This window comes from Bubalus kerabau, chromosome 8 (assembly GCF_029407905.1).
Source record: "Bubalus kerabau isolate K-KA32 ecotype Philippines breed swamp buffalo chromosome 8, PCC_UOA_SB_1v2, whole genome shotgun sequence".
Taxonomy (NCBI): domain Eukaryota; kingdom Metazoa; phylum Chordata; class Mammalia; order Artiodactyla; family Bovidae; genus Bubalus; species Bubalus kerabau.
This window is the reverse complement of record NC_073631.1, coordinates 30293042-30316195: the sequence shown is the minus strand read 5'-3', so window position 1 is coordinate 30316195 and position 23154 is coordinate 30293042. Positions and strand designations below refer to the sequence as shown.

Below are 23154 nucleotides of genomic sequence, written 5' to 3'. Positions count from 1 at the left end.
AGGGAACTAGAAATAATTTAGCAGAACAGATGGATTGCATTGGTTTGGTATTACTGAGGACATAAAAGGGCTCATTTTGTGGCAGTTCCAAACTAAGAGAAAATGTCCAACTTATATTTGACAAGTCAAAGTACCTGCCTCTGCTGGGGGGAGACCCCATTTTCTTTAATCATTTTCAAAGCAGTGACATATTAGGCAAGAATTTCCATTGATATATCTCATTTTCTGAAAATATTTTATCCACTGTCCCTAAATATAGGGATGCATTCTTATTCTACACAGATCTGCAGGGCTGCAGGCTTAAAGAAAAGAATAATAAATGACTTATGAGTGGCAAAGTTACCTTCTGTTACAAAGCCTATACTTCATATTTAATGAATCAGTTCACACCTATTCATTATTGTGGATATACTTCTCTCTTAAGCAAAGCAAAAAATCTGATCTCACTGCTTATGCCCAAGCTTAGCAATGGAGATTTCACATGCTACAACCAATCACTTCTTTAAATGTTACAAAAAAAGAGTTTATATCTCCTCCCCCCAATACATTATCTCCTTCCATAGCTCCCTCATCATCTAATAACCTGTTCTCCTCGAGTTTTTATCCAGAAAGGAGTAGGGAAAGAAGAGTTAGGGAATTCCCTAGTGGTCCCGTGGTTCAGTTCAGTTCAGTCGCTCAGTCATGTTCGACTCTTTGCGACCCCATGAATCACAGCACACCAGACCTCCCTGTCCATCACCAACTCCCGGAGTCTACCCAAACTCATGTGCATCGAGTTGGTGATGCCATTCAGCCATCTCATCCTCTGTCGTCCCCTTCTCCTCCTGCCCCCAATCCTTCCCAGCATCAGGGTCTTTTCCAATGAGTCAATTCTTTGCATGAGGTGGCCAAAGTATTGGAGTTTCAGCTTCAGCATCATTCCCTCCAAAGAAATCCCAGGGCTGATGTCCTTCAAAATGGACTGGTTGGATCTCCTTGCAGTCCAAGGGACTCTCAGGAGTCTTCTCCAACAACAAAATTCAAAAGCATCAATTCTTCAGCACTCAGCTTTCTTCACAGTCCAACTCTCACATCCATACATGACCACTGGGAAAACCATAGCCTTGACTAGACGGACCTTTGTTGGCAAAGTAATGTCTCTGCTTTTGAATATACTCTCTCAGGTTGGTCATAACTGTCCTTCCAAGGAGTAAGTGTCTTTTAATTTCATGGCTTCAGTCACCATCTGCAGTGATTTGGGAGCCCAAAAAAATAAAGTCTGACACTGTTTCCACTGTTTCCCCATCTATTTCCCATGAAGTGATGGGGCCAGATGCCATGATCTTCGTTTTCTGAATGTTGAGCTTTAAGCCAACTTTTTCACTCTCCTCTTTCACTTTCATCAAGAGGCTTTTTAGTTCCTCTTCACTTTCTGCCATAAGGGTGGTGTCATCTGCATATCTGAGGTTATTGATATTTCTCTTCTCAATCTTGATTCCAGCTTGTGCTTCTTCCAGCCCAGTGTTTCTCATGATGTACTCTGCATATAAGTTAAATAAGCAGGATGACAATATACAGCCTTGATGTACTCCTTTTCCTATTTGGAGCCAGTCTGTTGTTCCATGTCCCATGCCGGAGGTCAGGGGCAGCGGCTGAGAGGAGCAACCCCATGTCCAAGGAGCAGCAGCTGCACAGATGCAGGAGGGCTGAAAGGAGCTACTCCACGTTCAAGGTCAAGATGGGCGACCTTGTCCAAGGTAAGGAGCAGCGGCTGCGCTTTGCTGGAGCAGCCATGAAGAGGTACCCAACGTCTAAGGTAAGAGAAACTCAAGTAAAACGGTAGGTATTGCGAGAGGGCATCAGAGGGCAGACACACTGAAACCACAATCACAGAAAACTAGCCAATCTGATCACACGGACCACAGCCTTGTCTAACTCAATGAAACTAAGCCATGCCATGTGGGGCCACCCAAGATGGACAGGTCATGGTGGAGAGGTCTGACAGAATGTGGTCCACTGGAGAAGGGGATGGCAAACCACTTCAGTATTCTTGCCTTGAGAACCCCATGAACAGTATGAAAAGGTCCCATGGTTAGGACTCTGCCACTTCCACTACCAAGGGCATGGGTTCAGCCCTGGTTGGGGAACTAAGATCCCACAAACCAAGAAGTGGAGAAAGAATTGGAGGGAGTGGAGAGGCAAGGGAAGGAAGGAAGTAAAGAAGGAAGGAAGAAGAGTAAAAGAATGAGAAGTAGGAAGGAGGCTACCAATAAGCAAGCAGGAAGCCCAACAGGCTCTTGGTCCTGTCAGCCATATGAAAATAGAGTGAATTTCAAGTTAGAAGCCGTAAGTTCTGGGTTCTGTTACGTGTCCATAACATGCCCACAGTCTGCTATCAGCTACCTTTCTGGAGCTTTGTTTCTTCATTTATAAACATACCGAGATTTAACTGATTACTTTTAGCCCTAAAATGGTGAGTAAAAATGGTAAGCCCTAAAATGGCTATGTGAATTACCTCATATACAACAAAAATTCAATAAACATCCTTTATTTTTATGTATAGCTTTGCCTCAGGCAAGCAAATATAATAACTGAAGTGATAAATTACCATGGTTGAAGCAAGAGAGGAGATCTCATTATGAAGGTTTTCAAAAAGATGCTACATGTATTCCTTGAAGTCCATTTTAAAAAATGCTTAATTGTATTTGAAAAATAAGAGGTTTTTTAGAACTCATATTCCTATCCCATGATAACCTCAAAATAATGGACATTTTTCCCAATTATAAATTTCATTTTGTTCATAATGCTTTTGAGTTAATGCCACCTTTGTTTCTCAGGTAAATGTTTACTTTGTTACTCTCTCACCTCCAAATATACAACTCTGTTCACTTCTCTGTCTCTACCTCATTAAGCTTATGTTAAACTGTTTTCTAATATTGGTTGAACCTTGGAAATCGGCTGTATAAATTTAAAGGTTATTAATGTCTGGGATCATATGTTCAGAGCTCCTGGTTAACTCCTGTCAGGTTACAACCTGGGCATCTAGGAACTTAGAACCACCCAGGGGATTTTAGTGGGCAACCTAAGTCAAGAATCTCATGTTAGAGGGAGCTGTCCATTCTTCCTGCTTATAAGCAAATTCAAGATACTGACCTTATACTAACCAACATTTGGGACTATGGAGTAGTTAAAATTAATGGTTGGCAGAGAGAAGGTTGAGAAGTTAAAAATAGTTTACATGACTTTCAAAATGACAAGTGCCATCTACTTCCATGTAATACTGCTTGATTCACTCTTTACAATCTATTTAAAAATATTTCATGGCATAGAACAATTTCAAATGTACTTTAGAAACAGCAAGCCCATTCAGTAACAAATGTCTGGGTGGTAAAAAGCATATGTACTATGTATTTTTTTTTCAGTTTTATGTCCACTAGTTTCATTATTATGAAATATGTCCACTTATTTTCATTAGAAAATAAGAATGTTATGCCTCAGTGTAACTGGTTCAATTTTCACAATTTTTATGCAATTGAGTCTCCTATGTTGTAATTATTTTTCAAACACTGTATGAACATTTTATTGATTTACACTAAAGCATTGATTTTTTTAAACAATAATCATGTATGAAATAAATCTGTCACCATAAATATTTTGTTACTTTAGCACTCCAATTTTTAGATGGTTCAAAACCATGTAACTAGTCAGTTTTTGCTAATAAATTTTAATGCTCCTGTTTAAAAAAAAAATCCTTATCACTTTCAAAACGGACTCAGAAGGCAGCCTGTCTTACTTCCTTTTATTGGTTGTTTTCCACACTAATTCTTCCCCATTTTTTGCAGAATTAAAATTCCAAATCATCTTAATTCTGATTATGGTTTGCACAAGTATTTTTTAATGTTATTTATCTGCCAGGGTCTATACTCTACTGGGTTCTGTAAATATTTCTCAGAGTAATGACACCTTGGTTTACTCACCACATCTAAATCACATGTACTTCTTTCCATAACCACCATATCCTTTAGAGACTATTCACAAGATTCCCTGTTTGAGTTTCTTATTGCTTTGTGGTTAGATTCTAAGACACAAATACACACACATTTTTTTTTTTCAAACTAAACAAAACAGTAAGCTGTTATATGCTGCCATCTAGTTAGATTACTCTATAAAACAAATGTTTAATTGAATTTCCATTAACTTGCAGTGTTTAGTGCTTTGTAACGTTGAAGTCAGAAAATATGCACATTTCAAAATTGTTTCTCAAAAGAGTATTCAATTTCTTTATTGTGATTTACAAAAGGTATTTAAAAAAATCACTTCTGTGTGCAGGCAAATGTGCTGGAGACTTTATCCCTGAGCTCCTTGGCATATTAAGATTTTACACTAAACCTGCTCTCTACTTTTCTCATTAGAGCTGCTGAGAAGTCCCAGAAGGGGCAACAGTAGCGTGGTTCTGTGTCCCAGAATTGTTTTGTAATTACTTTGTGTTGGCACTTGAATAAAGGAGTTAAACATTTCAGCACAGTATGTTGCTTATGGTTTGTACTTATGAATTAAGCGAAACAAAGTTATTCAATAGGAATCACAAAGAGGCAATGCAAATTCCACATAATGTGCAATCCAACAAAAGCATTATAAAATGTTATTATTCTCAAAACAAATGTGAGAGCAAGCAAATGTCTGTGGGTGGCTTGGTGGGGCTGAGAGTCCTGAGCACTTCTGGAAAAACAACTGCAAGTGCATTTCTAACAGATGATGGATCAACCCCTGCAATTTCTTCAGCACAGAAGAGCACATCTTTCTTCAGGGGCACACATGCTCCAGAGAGCTGGCTACCTAATCAAAGAGCTTAATCCCAAAGAAGACACCAAATGACCCCTCCATATCTGTTTCTTATGGTGACAAGAAAGCTGCTGGTTTGGATTTTCACTTCCAACAGAATCACTAAACTCAGTATGAATGATTCAACAGGGGAAACAAATTAAATGGTATTGGCGTGAGGGACTACTCACTACCTCAATTTTTAAAAAACAGTGCCACGTCATGCCAAAAGAAGTAAAGCCATGTAACCACTGCAATCTGATATAATGAGGACTCATGTTTTCTCTGGCTGCCAATCAGGACTGTAAGCACAGTCAATTTACACGATAGCTTACAAACTAAAAGCAAGATCAGATCAGATCAGTCGCTCAGTCGTGTCCGACTCTTTGCGACCCCATGAATCGCAGCACACCAGGCCTCCCTGTCCATCACCAACTCCTGGAGTTCACTCAGACTCATGTCCATCGAGTCAGTGATGCCATCCAGCCATCTCATCCTCTGTCGTCCCCTTCTCCTCTTGCCCCCAATCCCTCCCAGCATCAGAGTCTTTTCCAATGAGTCAACTCTTTGCATGAGGTGGCCAAAGTACTGGAGTTTCAGCTTTACCATCATTCCTTCCAAAGAAATCCCAGGGCTGATCTCCTTCAGAATGGAATGGTTGGATCTCCTTGCAGTCCAAGGGACTCTCAAGAGTCTTCTCCAACAACAGGGTTCAAAAGCATCAATTCTTCAGCACTCAGACAGTTCTAACTGTTGCTGCCTAACCTGCATGTAGGTTTCTCAAGAGGCAGGTCAGGTGGTCTGGTATTCCCATCTCTTGAAGAATTTTCCACAGTTCATTGTGATCCACACAGTCAAAGGCTTTGGCATAGTCAATAAAGCAGAAATAGATGTTTTTCTGGAACTCTCTTGCTTTTTCCATGATCCAGCGGATGTTGGCAATTTGATCTCTGGTTCCTCTGCCTTTTCCAAAACCAGCTTGAACATCAGGAAGTTCACGGTTCACATATTGCTGATGCCTGGCTTGGAGAATTTTAAGCATTACTTTACTAGCATGTGAGATGAGTGCGATTGTGCGGTAGTTTGATCATTCTTTGGCATTGCCTTTCTTTGGGATTGGAATGAAAACTGACCTTTTCCAGTCCTGTGGCCACTGCTGACTTTTCCAAATTTGCTGGCATATTGAGTGCAGCACTTTCACAGCATCATCTTTCAGGATTTGGAATAGCTCAACTGGAATTCTATCACCTCCACTAGCTTTGTTCATAGTGATGCTTTCTAAGGCCCACTTGACTTCACTTTCCAGGATGTCTGGCTCTAGGTCAGTGATCACACCATTGTGATTATCTGGGTCATGAAGATCTTTTTTGTACAGTTCTTCTGTGTATTCTTGCCATCTCTTATTAATATCTTCTGCTTCTGTTAGGTCCATACCATTTCTGTCCTTTATCGAGCCCATCTTTGCATGAAATGTTCCTTTGATATCTCTGATTTTCTTGAAGAGATCTCTAGTCTTTCCCATTCTGTTGTTTTCCTCTATTTCTTTGCATTGATTGCTGAAGAAGGCTTTCTTATCTCTTCTTGTTATTCTGTGGAACCCTGCATTCAGATGTTTTTATCTTTCCTTTTCTCCTTTGCTTTTCACTTTTCTTCTTTTCACAGCTATTTGTAAGGCCTCCCCAGACAGCCATTTTGCTTTTTTGCATTTCTTTTCCATGGGGATGGTCTTGATCCCTGTCTCCTGTACAATGTCACGAACCTCATTCCATAGCTCATCAGGCACTCCATCTATCAGATCTAGGCCCTTAAATCTATTTCTCACTTCCACTGTATAATCATAAGGGATTTGATTTAGGTCATACCTGAATGGTCTAGTGGTTTTCCCTACTTTCTTCAATTTAAGTCTGAATTTGGCAATAAGGAGTTCATGGTCTGAGCCACAGTCAGCGCCTGGTCTTGTTTTTGCTGACTGTATAGAGCTTCTCCATCTTTGGCTGCAAAGAATATAATCAATCTGGTTTTGGTGTTGACCATCTGGTGATGTCCATGTATAGAGTCTTCTCTTGTGTTGTTGGAAGTGGGTGTTTGTTATGACCAGTGCATTTTCTTGGCAAAACTCTATTAGTCTTTGCCCTGCTTCATTCCGTGCAAAAAGTTTACTAAAATTTTGTCTACCCTCAACCAAAGAGAGTGCTATATTCCAAATTAACTTCTCAGCCATCCAGTTTCAAGTGTTATTAGAACTGGTAGAGATCCTAGCCAATATCCTGCCTAACACCCTCATCTCACACATGGGAAAACCAAAGATCACTAAGGTTTAAATGATTTGACAAAAGTACACAGATAATTAATGGCAGGACTAAGGTCAACTCTAATGCTGAACAATAGCTTTGAAGGAATCCATTCTGATTAATTTTCTACCTTGATAAATGAAACAATACATAAGTTTGATTTGTGGATCAGACTGTCACTTAAAAATAAAGAACTCTCTTAACGTTTTCAGATTGCCAACTATTCTATCCTGTACACTGTTTAATTGCAAAATTGACTACTTCATTGGCTTGGGAAAGTGTGTTTGCTCTGTATGTCAGAGCAATTGAGACTCCCTACCTTCTGTCCCAGTGAAATTATAACCCTAGTTGACAAAGGAACTTAAATACAGTTTGATGGAGGGCAAGCCTATCTTAAGGTCTGATATACTTGCTCCTTTGTTCTCTAATATATAACGTTTCCTCCTCTATCTCTCGCTCAAAAGGCCTCTCTGATGTTGTCAGGATCATAGAGACAGCTGACCACAGCCTTTCTCCTTGTATTCCTTCCCATAGCTCAATCAACGAGTCTTTAAAATCACTGTCAGTATACAACTAGTGACTCGAAACCCCTTCAAAGTGTGCAGTGACATGTTTATTTGTGTGATCATTTGATTACCGTCTGATGATCTCACCAGACTGTAACAGCCTTGAGACATGGGTTCTATCTACTCAGTATTCTATCTCCAGCTCCAAACACAGGAGCCTGGGAAATGAAAATTCTTGATAAAGACTTCTGAAGGGATAGATCACTGTTCCCAAAGTGTGGTACCCAGATCAGCAATATCAGGATTGCACAGACACACTGAAGAAATACAAATTCTGGACTGCCCACGCCAGTAGCACCTCACTCCTGCTGAATCTGAAACTCTGGGGCTGGAGCCCAACAATCCGTATCTCAACATTCTCTCAGGTGATTCTGACATAAGCTAACATTTAAGCATCCCTAAAATCAATCAACAAATGCCACTGAGCTAGCCACAGGATGCTCCTCATGCTCAGCTCTATGTCCCCAGAGCTCTGTCTGAAGTATGGGTGGCTACACAAACGTGGCAGGAAAATGCTGAAAGATGGCAAACTGCTCTCAGGATACCGAGAAACAATATACTGACCCAGCTAATCTGTTATATTTCTAGTCTACATATCCTTTTCTATAAAATCTAAGAAACTTTCTCTCTTTTGAGACAACTAAGTTCTTGTTTTTCACAACTAAGAAATGAATTTGTCCACACTGCTAAGGAGAGAGCAGTGACCTACACACCAGGGCCAGTTCTGAAAGCCCTGGCATCCCGGACACAACAGTTTTCACTCTCAGGAATGCACGATTTAGACACAACCAAGGAACAGATCTGGATTTTAAATTCCTCTTAGTCCTACCTAGACAACTTAGAAAGGCCTGATTATCCTTATGTCCTTGGGCTATAAATATTCATTAACACTCAAGATAGAACCTAACTTCTCTTGGAGTTAATAAGTAACATCTAAGTAACACCTAATTAGCAGACACTTCTAATTGTTGGGACTTCCCTGGTAGCTTAGTGGCTAAGACTCCACACACTCAATGCAAGGGTCCCAGGTTTAATCCCTAGTCAGAGAACTAGATTCCACGTGCCATAACTAAAGATCCTACATACTGCAATTAAGAGTCAGTGCAGACAAATAAACAAACATGTTAAAAAAGAAACACATTGTCATTGGCCTTGATCACTTTAGAAGCCTCATAAACACTAACTAGGAAGCTTGTTAATACAGGAAACTTTCTGCCTCTTCAACCAGATAATGTACTCACAACAGATCCAACCAGGCTCCCGGGGTGGTGCAAGTGGTAAAAGAACGTGCTTACCAATGCAGGAGACATAAGAGACATGGGTCCGATCCCTAAGTCAGGAAGATCCCCTGGAGGAGGAAATGGCAACTCACTCCAGTGTTCTTGCCTGGAGAATCCCAGGGACAGAGGAATCTGGTGGGCCACAGTCCATGGGGTCGCAAAGAGTCAGACACGACTGAAGCGACTCAGCATGCGCACATGGGTCCAAGCACTTGCCAATTACAGTGTGCTTTTCTCCTGGCTTTTCAGAAACCGAGTGTAATAAGTTTTGCTGAATGGCTAAAAGGTTTGTTGTATGTCTGTTTGGGGTTGCCCCGCACACAGCATTGACATTTTCAAAATAATTTAGAGGGAAAGGCTAGCATCTTTGCAAGTAATATATTTTAAAATGTGTATATTATAATTAACTTGTCAAATCAAACTCTTTAAAAGAAAATCCACAACAAACATGCATCAATTATTTCAGCTGCAGTCACTGGGGACAGTACAGGCTAAGGAAATAGATGCTACTGTTTCCAAGTGAGCTAAAATAGCCTAGAACAACCTCTGTATGTTCCCTTTTTCCTCCCCCCTACTTCTCATAGAAACAATGAGGAAGAAAAAATAAGTCACGTTTCTTTTGGTTGTATGTATTATCAATTTTGTTACTGCTATACATGAAAGTCTCTAGAGAAAGGCTACATTATTTTACTTAATAATCATTTTTAAAATTCTACCTTGAATACTTCTCAAGTTATTCACACAAGCCAAAGGAATATTAAATTCCTAGGTGTCTTAAAGTTAGTAATGGGTTCTTAATGGCTTTAGAAATTCCACTGCACATTTTGGATTGGACCAGTTCAAGTCATAGATATTTTCATAACACAGGAGCAAATAATTACACATGGGCAACAACTACATCACTTCGGAAAGCAAACCCCTGACAAACTGCTCTTCAACTACGTTAGGAAAAGGGGCTTCTGTTTGCATTACTGAAGTTTTGGATGCGACTTTTGTGTTTGGTCTTCATTAAAAGCCAGTCTGCTGATCTGGGCCTTCAAGTACATTATTTGTTAATTGCATGATTGCTTGCTAGTATGCTGCGTGCCCACATGCTTGGTGTATCTGACTCTTTGGGACACCATGGACTGTAGCCTGCCAGTCTCCTCTGTACACAGGATTTCCTAGGCAAGAATACTGGAGTGGGTTGCCACTTCCTCTTCCAGGGGGACTTCTCGACCCAGGAGGGGATTGAACTCAGGGATTGAACCCATGTCCTGCATTGGCAGGCAGATTCTTTACTACTGAGACCTCAGGAAAGCCGTTGATTATTTGCTAGAGAGACACTTATTTAGCTGACTGAACTGGAATAGACCCACTCATTTTTGTCAACCATACAGTCTCTGAGCTTCCCTTATAGCTCAGCTGGTAAAGAATCTGCCTGCAATGCAGGAGACCTGGGTTTGATCCCTGGGTTGGGAAGATTCCTTGGAGAAGGGAAAGGCTACCCACTCCAGTATTCTGGCCTGGAGAATTTCATGGACTGTACAGTCCATGGGGTCACAGAGAGTCACAGTCCTTCTAATATTTCATCTTGGGTCTGACACACATCAGTTAGTGCTGTGTATAAGTTGAACTTCATGGTTTCAAATAATACAAGATCAAAAGAATGTGATGCACCAGGAACTGGAAAAAAAAGAAAGACTGATCAGAAACAGATAACAAACTTCTAAAATTTTAAGACCAGTATGAATCATATTACATCCCATTTACTTCTGTACTTTGCTGCTTTTATAAACAGTGTTCCTTCAGGTAAAAGGCTGAAGGACACCACAACCTCACGGCCCACTGAAGCTGTGACTGGGCGCTGCTTATCTGGAGTGGTGGAGGCTCGGCTTCAGGACATGACAAAGACTGGAAAGTGACAAAATGTACACAGCAGTGCCTCAGCTTACGAAAGCACAGAGAGACTGCCAAGCTAGAAAACATCTGTAATAGATGCAAAGGTGAGACACGAACGCTCTCATGAATAAACACCCATTAAGGCCAATCTACTACAAAGAAGTCTCCTGGATGGTTTACCTCACTGGCTTCATATTGGATTGTGCAGACTCTAATAGAGTGATCTGGCTTCCAACCTGCATTATCAAAAACAATGATATAACTCTAAAATTTACCAAAGAATATGAAGCTTTCTGCCGCATAACATGGGTGCTACTGGCAAAATAGGAATAATAGACTTTCACTCAAGAAAGAACCATAGAAATAAATCTAGCTGAAATTCTTTCACTTCTGAGTTTCTAGGTAAAGGATACACTTACTGAAAAGCAGAACTCTAAATATGAAGGGTATTTGATAATTCTATTACCAACATATAATAAAACTTGTGAAACTAAATCTGTATACACTACTCTGGTATATTCATTCACAATATCGAGACTGCTTAATGACCCATCAACATTATCTGTGTTTTGATGTAAAGAAAATGACCATTTAATTCCCCTGTAAGACAAGATACATAGTTCATCTCCAAAAGAGAAAAGTCAATAAAGAATTTATCCTTAGAAGTGAACACATTGAATGAATGAATGATTTTGCATCTTCCAAAGTCAGTTATTTTTGCCACTCTGAAGAGAAAAAAGATCATACAGAACTAACACTCGTTATCAAATAGAGTCAAGTGTACTTGACTTTGACATCTTTATTTCCACTGAAATATTTTACAGCTTCACTCTAAAGTAAATTGGCTTTGAATAGAATTTTCTTGACCACATTTTCGGGTATTAAAATCAATTAATTGAAAAGTAGTCACAGAGACTGTCTTTATCACTATTCACTATTTTAAGAATAGTGAATTTAATATGGTTTCAGTGTTATTAGTTTCCTCATGACATAACTATGGTCAAAATATTATCCACTTACATGTTTCCCAAATTGATGAGAACTAGAGTTCCTTCATTGCTGTTATAGAGAAGGGCAAAAGAACCAAATAGTAATACATAGGAACCAAATAGTAATATGTCAACTGATCAGACTGTAAGAATAGAGACCATGTTTGTCTAGTGAAATTCCATAATTCTAGTCCCTAGAACACATCTGGAACATAATATAGATGCAGGAAAAAGTGCTTTTGATCAATAAATGCTAAGGTAATGTAAAATAACACATAGAGGATATTTTTCTTCTAAAAAAGTTTAGACTCAAATATAGACTGTTATTGGATCTTAAGCAACAATGGACATTTATAGCAGCTAAATCAACCAACTGCTGGTTGTTACATATTTTACAAATTTGACAAAGGGAGCCTTTCTGACCTGATATCTTTTAAAAGGCTCAATAAGCCAGAATTTTCTAAACAAAAAATAAGACTCACAAGAATCTGCAGAAATGAATCTAAACACCAATAAAAAGAAGTGACTCTTTCTGGTAATCTTTTAAAACTTTAAAGAGACAGTTATCTTTTAAAACTATTCCATTTCCATGAGGTAAAATTGGCATATATGAGTTCAGAGAATTGCTTACTGTAAGAAAGAACAACTATGTAGCCCCTAACTGTTTGTGAAGAGCTTCTCAGAAAATTAACTCAATAAACAATACCTACTGGAAACAAGAAGAGTTCCATGTGTACAAAAAAAACCCCACAACACTACAGCAATGGCAACACACATCAGGCAGCAGCTCAGCCCGTGAGCGCAGCCTGAGTCCCCACTGTGTGCCCAGCCCAGGCAGGTTATATGTTACTGGTGTCCATGATGGTTCATCAATCATGGTGTTTGTGCTACAGAGTTAACATTTTTCTACAACCACCCAAATGAATACTGGCCTCTTTACATGATTTATTTAAGTAAGTAAAAGAGTGTGGCCAATTCAGGATTACCTCACATTTATTTAGCAGCCCAGTTTCTTGCAGCCGTGACCAGATGCTCTGTATTCGTCCAGCATGCTCAGGGTGGGTGGTGGAATTGCCACAAATGCACTGGTGTTTCAGCATCAAAGGATCATAGGCAATTCCTTTAGGACAAAGAAAACACAACACAAGATGAGTAATGAGCACAAGTTACATGACAATATGATTACTCAAAAAAGAGCATTCTTTTCCAAATAAATGTACAAATAGAGAAATAATACATATCCACAAGTTTCCTGGAAGCACATAAGAACTATTTAGTTCTATGGGTCTGGATATATATGCAAAAAAAAGTCAACTCATGAATTAGTCAGTATCAGACCCTAGGCTTACTAAGTAAATCTGTAAAGTAAAAAAGGTGATGATATTTGAGAAACTGCAGGTTAAAAACAAATACTGCAATTTTACCAGTATCTTAAATCACTATGGAGTATTTTTAGACAGATAATTCAATTCAGCAGAGGTTTCAATTTTATCAGTGAATCCACAAAATGAGCTCTTTAAAGTGTGACTTTATTTCACGAGTAAGTCTTGCCATATTTTAGGTCATGTTACATCTGTAACAAACTGGGTTTCCAACTACTTGCCTATTCATATGCTTATTAATTCCTTCAAAGTTGTGCAGAAAGAGTTTCTTTTCTGCTTACTGTGCTTCTCTCATAATTTATGTCAATCTGTAAGTAACACAGATACTATAGTTTTTAATGATGCTAAAGCTGAAACTCCAGTACTTTGGCCACCTCATGCGAAGAGTTGACTCATTGGAAAAGACTCTGATGCTGGGAAGGATTGGGGGCAGGAGAAGAAGGGGACGACAGAGGGTGAGATGGCTGGATGGCATCATTGACTCGATGGACGTGAGTTTGAGTAAACTCCGGGAGTTGGTGATGGACAGGGAGGCCTGGTATGCTGCGATTCATGGGGTCGCAGAGAGTTGGACACGACTGAGCAACTGAACTGAACTGATAGTTTTTATAATATTGTGGAACATTTGAAGTGTTTCTTTAAAAAAATAAGTCAGTAGCAATATCTTTAGTAGAAATCACATAGACACTACAAAATCTGCATTTAAATTATGATAAGTTAACACATTTCATGTTTCAGAGCCTCTGATGTGAAAGATTTCATACACATTTGATGAAATGAACTATTAGGCATATACAAGGTAGGGCTCTTTAAAGAAACAGATTAGATGATAATTATTATAAAAAGATTTCCACCCTTAACCCTATTCCTTGGGGGGAAAACATGTTATTTACAAAATTGCCTGATGTAAGAAATTATTTAACCAATGAAATATTCCAATAAATTACCATCAAAATACATTCTCTGGGGGCATAGAATGCAGAAGAGTCCATTACAATAACTTTCTAAATATCTATTCAAGAACAGATAAGTACAAGCAATTAGTGTTATAAAGTAGGTTCAATTAATGCATTTTATTCCCCCTTACATTATTGTGTTAGAGGGATGTTATTCAAGAGGGGAAAATATGTGTCCCTCAGTGTATTAAAATCATGCAGAATGACATGTGTATTTTGAAACCATGTGGCAAAAATTATGTCTAAGAAAAAAACTATTTCACTGGTCCAAATAATATCCACTTCTATTAATTGAAATATAGCTGACATATACAATATTACGTTAATTCAGGGGCACTACATAGTGATTTGACATTTTCATACACTGCAAAATGATCACCACAATAAGTCTAGTAAACATCTGTGCCCATACAAAGCTATTACAATTTTTTTGTTTGACCAAACCACACGGCATGTGGGACCCTAGTTCTCCAATCAGGGATCAAAGCTGTGCCCCGCGGAGTGCAAGTACGGTCTTAACCACTGGACCGCCAGGGAAGTCCCTATTACAGTTCTTTTACTGTATCCCTTGTACCTTGTTATTATGTCACCATGGCTTATTTATTTTATAACTGGAGGCCTGTATCTCTTAATGCCCTTCACCTATTTGGCCCAGCTCTCCAGCCCCCTTCCCTCTGGCATCTACACAATTGAGTACGCTGTCACTTGGCTTTGTTTTGTTTCTTAGATTCCAGATCTGACTATACAGATTTTAGTTAATACAGTATTTATCTTTGTCTGACTCATGATGCCCTCTAAGTATGTAATATTGATTCTTAAGACACAAATGGCTTCAGAATCCCTCCACATGCCCCCAAATCTCATATTTTCATCTTCAGGGCCGATCTCCCTCCTGAGCGGTATACTCTTGAACACTCATCTAAATTGCCCATCTAAAATCTCCATTTGGATGTCTCCTAGTTTTCATAAAATAGAAATATCATATTTGAGCTCATAATCTTAAGCTTCACATATTGTTTCTCATTTCAGTGAAGGATATCACCACCACTACTCACGTAAGAAATCTTACTGTCCTTTTGACACTCACTCTCCAATAAACCAACAAGTAATGCCTTTTCCCCTGGAAGATGCATACTCACTCTCTTATCTCCAATGCTGAAACCATACAATCCAAGGTACTATTATCTTTAATCTGAACTCCTGAGATAGCCCTGTAATGGCTATCTGACTTTCATTCTACTCTATTTGCCACTTAAGAGTTGCTAACTTTGCTTCAGTCCTTTGGTGACTTCAAAGATATGAAACGAGTCGCCTGTCCAGGTTCGATGCACAATACTGGATGCTTGGGGCTGGTGCACTGGGACGACCCAGAAGGATGGTACGGGGAGGGAGGAGGGAGGAGGGTTCAGGATGGGGAACACGTGTATACCTGTGGCAGATTCATGTTGATGTATGGCAAAACCAATACAATATTGTAAACTTAAAAAATAAAAAAAAATAAAAAATAAAAAGAAATTAAAAAAAAAAAAAAAAAGATGAGGTTAAATTTATCCAGGCAGCACAGACACACCTGTCCCCACCTCTCCAGCTTCATCTCATACTTCCCTGACTTGATCTTTATTTCTCCCACAAAGGTTTACTTTACCTTCTAGTTTTCAAAAAACTCAAAATCACACGTGCCTTGGGATCTTCATACATGCTGTTCCATCTATGCCAAAAATTCTGCCTTCTGGCCCCCTTCACTCAGATAATACCTACTCATTCTTCAAGATTGTCTCAATGTCACTTCCTCAATAAAGCATTGCTCGGTTCAGTTCAGTTGCTCAGTCATGTCCGACTCTTTGGGACCCCATGAATTGTGGCACGCCAGGCCTCCCTGTCCACCACCAACTCCCGGAGCCTACCCAAACTCATGTGCATCGAGTGGGTGATGCCATCCAGCCATCTCATCCTCTGTTGTCCCTGTCTCCTCTTGCCCTCAATCCCTCCCAGCATCAGGGTCCTTTCCAAAGAGTCAACTCTTCACATGACTTGTGATCTCTAAATTAGATCTCCGACTATATGTTCTCATAGCATCTTCTAGGTCTTCTTTGTAACATTTAGTAAAATTCTATAATTGGTGTATAATCTTGTTAATTGGTTATTTTCTTTACTATCTGTACAACACAGACTAGAGTTATATTGTTTACCTCTGAACTCTTAGTGTCTATAAATATGCTGGGAAAACAGCAGATTCTCAAGTGTAATTTTAATAAATGAGTGAAAAACATGAATAAATGAATTGATGGAATAACTAGGTCAGATACCTCCATCAATTATAAAAACCTTTCTTGATGAACCTACTTGGTGGACCTCATTGGTAGTTTTTATAGACTAATTTCTTTTGTATTACCTGCCTTATCTTCCTCCTAGTGAAAGTGAAGTGAGAGTGTTAGCCACTCAGTTGTGTCCTCTTCTTTGTGACCCCATGGACTGTGGCCCACCAGGCTCCTCTGTCCATGGAATTCTCCAGGCAAGAATACCGGAGTGGGTTGCCATTCCCTTCTCCAGGGGATCTTCCCCACCCAGGGGTCAAACCTGGGCCTCCTGCATTGCAGGCAAATTCTTTACCATCTGAGCCACAAGGACATCTTATCTTCCTACCGGTAGGTGCCTCTAACACAAGCATTTATTATACTCATTATATTTATACATGGAATTTTACACAAAAAAGAGATGAATAAATATTTTAAAATAAAGCCAAAAGAGAGAAAAGAGGAAGGCAGGAAAAAAAAAGTAAGCAGGCATAAAAAGCAACATTCACAATATGACAATACATTAAACACGTCTGCACAATTCAGATATATCAAGTATTTATGAGTTGCTATTACATAACAGGAACTGCAGAACATATTTTCTACCAGTTTTGTACTGCATAAAAGATATATTCATGATTAACATGGAAACATAAAATATAGCATTTCCCTCATTTTGAAAACATATTATTTAAGAATAGCAATTCTAATCATTAGGTTGCTTATTGTTTTCACTATTTCATCTCTTGACACATCTAACTTCATCTCCATAGTAATCATTTCTCTTAAAACAACAATTTCTCCATTAGCCACTGCCAAAAAAAATATGAAACAGGTTATGGCAGCTGAAAATTATTGCCAAGTATCTGGAGATTATAATACAAAGTCCAGGAGCTCTTGGAAAGACGTTCGAATTTAAGAGAAAATAAAGTCTGGAACCCAAACCTCCACCTACTCATCTTAATGATGTAGCAATAAAGAGTTAACAGGTAGACTGCAAGGTGAGACTTAACCTCATCCTTCATCTCCATTTCTTTCATCTTTTTTTTTTCCCTTTTTCCCCCTCAAAAACAGAAACTTATAGGGTGAGAAACAAGCCTGCTCTTCTCTTTGGGATTCACATCAAATTCCACTTTTCTTTGACCCTTTAGCCTGTCTAAAGACAGAGATCAACCTGTCTCTTAATCAATGGGACAAGAGTTAAAGCTAGGTTTTGAGAAAATAAATAAAGTACACAAAGAAGTCTTAACATAAACCTTTACCTGAATTTTAAACCCTAGTTGTTTATTTTCTGCTAAAAACAAAACAAAACAAAAAAACTCTTAAATTTTTTTGATTTTTTTTTATAGGCTTGGACTTTGTGCTTTCTATGGCTTTCAGTTTTATTAAATGAGGTAAGTATGTAAAGTACACAGTATAGCCTCTTTGCCTTTCCTTAATCATTGCACACAGTTTCTTTAGTTATAGAAAGCATTCATATCTTTAGGTTTATGCTCAGCCTAATATGATCTGTGGGGCTGAGTCCACACTGGTCTATTAGGAAAGCTGAGTTCAGAATCTTTCAACCTAAAACTCCTGATCCCAGCTTCTTAAAATTCAACTTCATATTGCTTTTCTGGTTAATGCCTGAGGTTCCACACCTTCCTAAGGATTTGCTCAATGACACATACTAAACATCTTGCAGGGCCAAAGGATAGAACCAAAGGCTAAAGCACAGTAAATAAATACACACACACACACACACACACACACACACACACACACACAGATATATAACATAATAACTTTCCTAAAGGATGCAGGTTCAGTAAACAGTCACTGAATGCTCTCAATGATCCAGGTATCAGAAACTTTAATTTATTACATTTAACTTATGACCTATCTGTAAAGGTAAGGCACTCACAAAGACAATTATATGACATGTATGTTTAAAACTCTGTATGGTAGGTAATTTGGCAAAACCAATACAATATTGTAAAGTTTAAAAATAAAATTAAATTAAAAAAAATAAAAATAAGAATTACAAAAAAAAGGAAATAAAAAAAATATGGGGCTGAGAAGTCAAAGATGACCTCTTAAGAGTTAAAAAAAAAACTTTAAAAAAATGGATTGCAATTGGTAGGATTACTAAAATGGATAGAAGGAGTTACTTTGAAGCAGGAGTCATTTCTAATAACCTCTAAATCATGTCCAGAACAGCTGTTATACTTTCCATCTATAAGAGAAATCTATCCATAAGGTTTAGAGTTCTAATCTATTTGTAAGGTTTATCTTGCCTAATTTTTTCCCCATAACTATACTCTTTATATTCTAACACCTGAATTATTTGTTATAATATCTTTTAACAGGAACACTTAAAGTACCAGCTATGACATTTTTAATTATGTGTAAAACTGGATTTATTCAGCAAGCAAATGAAATATACAAAAATAATTGTTTAAAACTTGCTAAATTGTACCTCTGAGTACACAAGGAGCATTTTCTAGACTTAGAGATCTGTTTGTTTATGTAAATCATTTCATCAGCAGCTAAAAAAAGGAAGTGGGTGGAAGAAATTTCACCATAGAGCTTCCAACTACACTATATGAAAGTCTATTAGAACCTGGGAATTAAATTAGGTGTTGCCATTCACTATATAACAGAGAAGGAGGTTCAGGTGGTATGCAAGTTGGCAAAAAGTGAAGTCAAACACAATTCACTACATATTTGCTGGTAAATATCTGCAAAGATGTTTCTATATTCAAGCTTTCAAGAATGAGTGAACACAAGGGAAACAATTAAAAAAAAAAACAAAACATGTACAGACTAGCAGAAAATATTTACAAATCATACAACCAACAAGGGAATAATTTCCAAAATATACATACAGCTCAATAACAACAACAACAAAAAACAATTTAAAAAATGGGCTGAACCCCTAAACAGACATTTCTATAAAGGAGGCATCCAGATGGCCAACAGGCATATGAAAAGATTCTCAACATCACTAACTAATAAAAAATGTAAACCAAAATTACAGAAAGGTATTACCTTCTATCAGTCAGAATGGCCATCATCAAAATGCCTACAAACGATAAATCCTGGAGAGGGTGTAGAGAAAAGAGAATCTACTATACGATTAGTGAGAATGTAAATTGCCGCAGCTACTATGAAAGTCAGTGTGGAGGTTCCTTAAAAAACAAGAGTAGAGTCACCATATGTTCCAGTAATTCCAGTCCCAGGCATGGACCTGGATAAAACTTTACTTTGAAAAGATACATGCACCCCAAATGGAAAAGGAAATGGCAACCCACTCCAGTATTCTTGCCTGAGAAATCCCATGGGCAGAGGAGCCCGGTGGGCTACAGTCCATGGGGTTGCAAAGAGTTGGGCACAACTGAGTGACTGAGCATGCATGCACTCCAATGTTCATAGCCGTGCTATTTACAATCACCAAGACACAGAAGCAATCTAAATGTTCATCAAGAGATAAATGGATAAAGAAGATGTACTGTATATATATGCAGATGACATCACCCTTATGGCAGAAAGTGAAGAGGAACTAAAAAGCCTCTTGATGAAAATGAAAGAGGAGAGTGAAAAAGTTGGCTTAAAGCTCAACATTCAGAAAACGAAGATCATGGCATCTGGTCCCATCACTTCATGGCAAATAGATGGGGAAACAGTGGAAATAGTGTCAGACTTTATTTTGGGGGGCTCCAAAATCACTGCAGATGCTGACTGCAGCCGTGAAATTAAAAGATGCTTACTCCTTGGACAGAAAGTTATGACCAACCTAGATAGCATACTCAAAAGCAGAGACATTACTTTGCCAACAAAGTCCATCTAGTCAAGGCTATGGTTTTTCCAGTCATGTATGGATGTGAGAGTTGGACTGTGAAGAAAGCTGAGGGCCGAAGAATTGATGCTTTTGAACTGTGGTGTTGGAGAAGACTCTTGAGAGTCCCTTGGTCTGCAAGGAGATCCAACCAGTGCATAAAGGAGATCAGCCCTGGGATTTTTTTGGAAGGACTGATGCTAAAGCTAAAACTCCAATACTTTGGCCACCTCATGCGAAGAGTTGACTCATTGGAAAAGACTCTGATGCTGGGAGGGATTGGGGGCAGGAGGAGAAGGGGACAACAGAGGATGAGATGGCTGGATGGCATCACTGACTCAATGGACATGAGTTTGGGTGAACCCTGGGAGTTGGTGATGGTCAGGGAGGCCTGGTGTGCTGCAATTCATGGGGTCACAAAGAGTCAGACACGACTGAGTGACTGAACTGAACTGTATATATAGACTTCCCAGGTGGCACAGTGATAAAGAATCGACCTACCTATGCAGGAAATGCAAGAGATGCAGGTTCAATCCCTGGGTCAGGAAGATCCCCTGGAGTAGGAAATAGCACACAACTCCAGAATTCTTGCCTGGAAAATTCCATGGACAGAGAAGCCTGGCAGGCTGCCAGCCCATGGACTGCAAAGAGTCAGGGACACAACTGAGCACACACACACACAGACAGTGTATAAATACATCATACAATTATTGCCCAGCCATAAAAAATAGGAAGGAAATAATGCCATTTGTGGCAACATGGATGAACTGAGAGATGGTCATCCTAACTGAAGTCAGACAAAGACAAATATCATATGTATCACTTATATGTGGAATCTAAAAATGGTACAAATGAACTTATTTACAAAACAGAAACATAGTCACAGACATAGAAAACAAATTTATCATTACTAAAGGGGAAAGATAGGAGGAGGGATAAATTAGGAGTCTGAGATTATTGGACACAAATTACTATATATAAAACAGCTGAAGTCCTACTGTACAGTAGAGAAAACTAAAATTCCATATCTTACAATAAACTCTAACAAAAAAAAAGTCAGAAAACATATAACTGAGTCACTTGGCTCTACACCATAAACTAACATAACACTGTAAATCAACTATACCTCAAAAAACTCTTTTTTAAAGTTTGAGTGAGGAGGAAAAAATAAATAAATAAAAACTGGGCCTATGAGAATATGCTACAGAAATATAAAGGGAAACATAATTCCTACTACTTAGCTCAGTGAATTTGATTTACTATCAGATCAGATCAGATCAGTCGCTCAGTCGTGTCCGACTCTTTGCGACCCCATGAATCGCAGCACGCCAGGCCTCCCTGTCCATCACCAACTCCCGGAGTTCACTCAGACTCATGTCCATCGAGTCAGTGATGCCATCCAGCCATCTCATCCTCTGTCGTCCCCTTCTCCTCCTTACCCCAATCCCTCCCAGCATCAGAGTCTTTTCCAACTATAGGAAGCAAAATAAGATTTTAGAAATTTGGGGGAATCCTCACATGTCAGAAGACATTGGTCCTATAAAATAGGAGCCAAGAGCTGAAAGGAGAGACCAAGGTAAATTAATGAGTAAAAAGATGCATAAGGTAAATGAGGATGGCAAGAGAACTAAAAACACAGTGGCAAAATTAAAGTCTACTTTGGAGGCAACAAAAGAAGAATTCAAATTTCATAAAAAACCAGATCAATGCCATTCAATAAAAATTTAGATATGTTCAGAAAGTATGGAGATCAAAGAATAGACAGTGATTGTTCTCAAGGAGGGGATCAGATTAATAGAATAATTGGAATAACTGAAAAATTTATCCATAATAGAAAGAGACATGTACATGAGTATGTAACTGCAAATGCTCATAAGAATGATTTTATTTTGGATTAGTAGGATGAAGACAACATGCTGTGAGGCACCAGAAAAGAATGAACAGGCTGCCCACAGAGGAACACATACGAAGGTGGTCCAGACTTCTCTTCATTGCTAAACTTAGACCTCTCCTTTTGATTATTAAATGCTTGAGCATTTAACCACATTTCCAGATTTTCAGACAAAAAAAAGTGTCCTAGTAAATCTGTGTCCAAGAATGTGTGAAAGTTGTAGGATGACTTTCTCAGGTATGAAAAAGCCAAAAAATTTTTTTCTTCAAAAAATATATATACATATACATATATGTATAACTAACATATATTAATATATATTTTAAAAATGTTATTATATAAGAAATAACTTATAATACAATGTATATGTGACCAAGTTGATTTAGTCTCCTAAATAAAAATAGATAGCTATCTGATCATCCTCAGTGAGAATTAGATAGGCAAACATTGGGGGAAATTTTCAGGAGAAATTTCAGGCACATATATTTGAGGACAGTAACTTTTATCTACCCAAATGAAATTAATCTCTGCATTCTAATGCAGGTGGTAACAATAGTTACTCTGAGATGTCTTAAAACACACACATAAACACACGCATACACAAACACACATATGTATTTACAGATGTACACACGCATGCAGACATGAACACAAACATATAACTTTCCTTCACTGTCAGAGAGAGGCACATAGAAGAGGAAAAATTACTGGAAATAAATGTGCATTTTACTTATGGTTTTCTCTGGTGACAGAGTAACAGGTGATTCTCCCCTTACAGTTTTCCAGACTTACGAAATTGCTTCCAATGAACATTTTTTAATTAAAAAATATAAATGTCACCTCCAAATTTCATCTAACATACAAATAACCTTTTTTTGTACAGCTGCATGTGATTCACGTCTCTTTACTCTCGTTTCACTTGCATATTCATTTATTGTACAGCAGGCATATACACTGAGCACCCTCCTTGGGCTAGTCAGGTACCACAGTGCTAGGGTCAGAGAGAA

General features: G+C 38.5%; 1 protein-coding gene across 1 annotated transcript in view; it reads right to left on the bottom strand.

The window, feature by feature from the left end:
• The window catches only part of HDAC9 (histone deacetylase 9), a 1013734-nt gene that overhangs the window by 281140 nt on the left and 709440 nt on the right, over nucleotides 1–23154 (bottom strand). The window contains exon 15 of the mRNA XM_055589928.1: nucleotides 12794–12927. Coding sequence (XP_055445903.1) covers nucleotides 12794–12927 — 134 coding nt within the window. The remainder of the gene's footprint in view (nucleotides 1–12793; nucleotides 12928–23154) is intronic.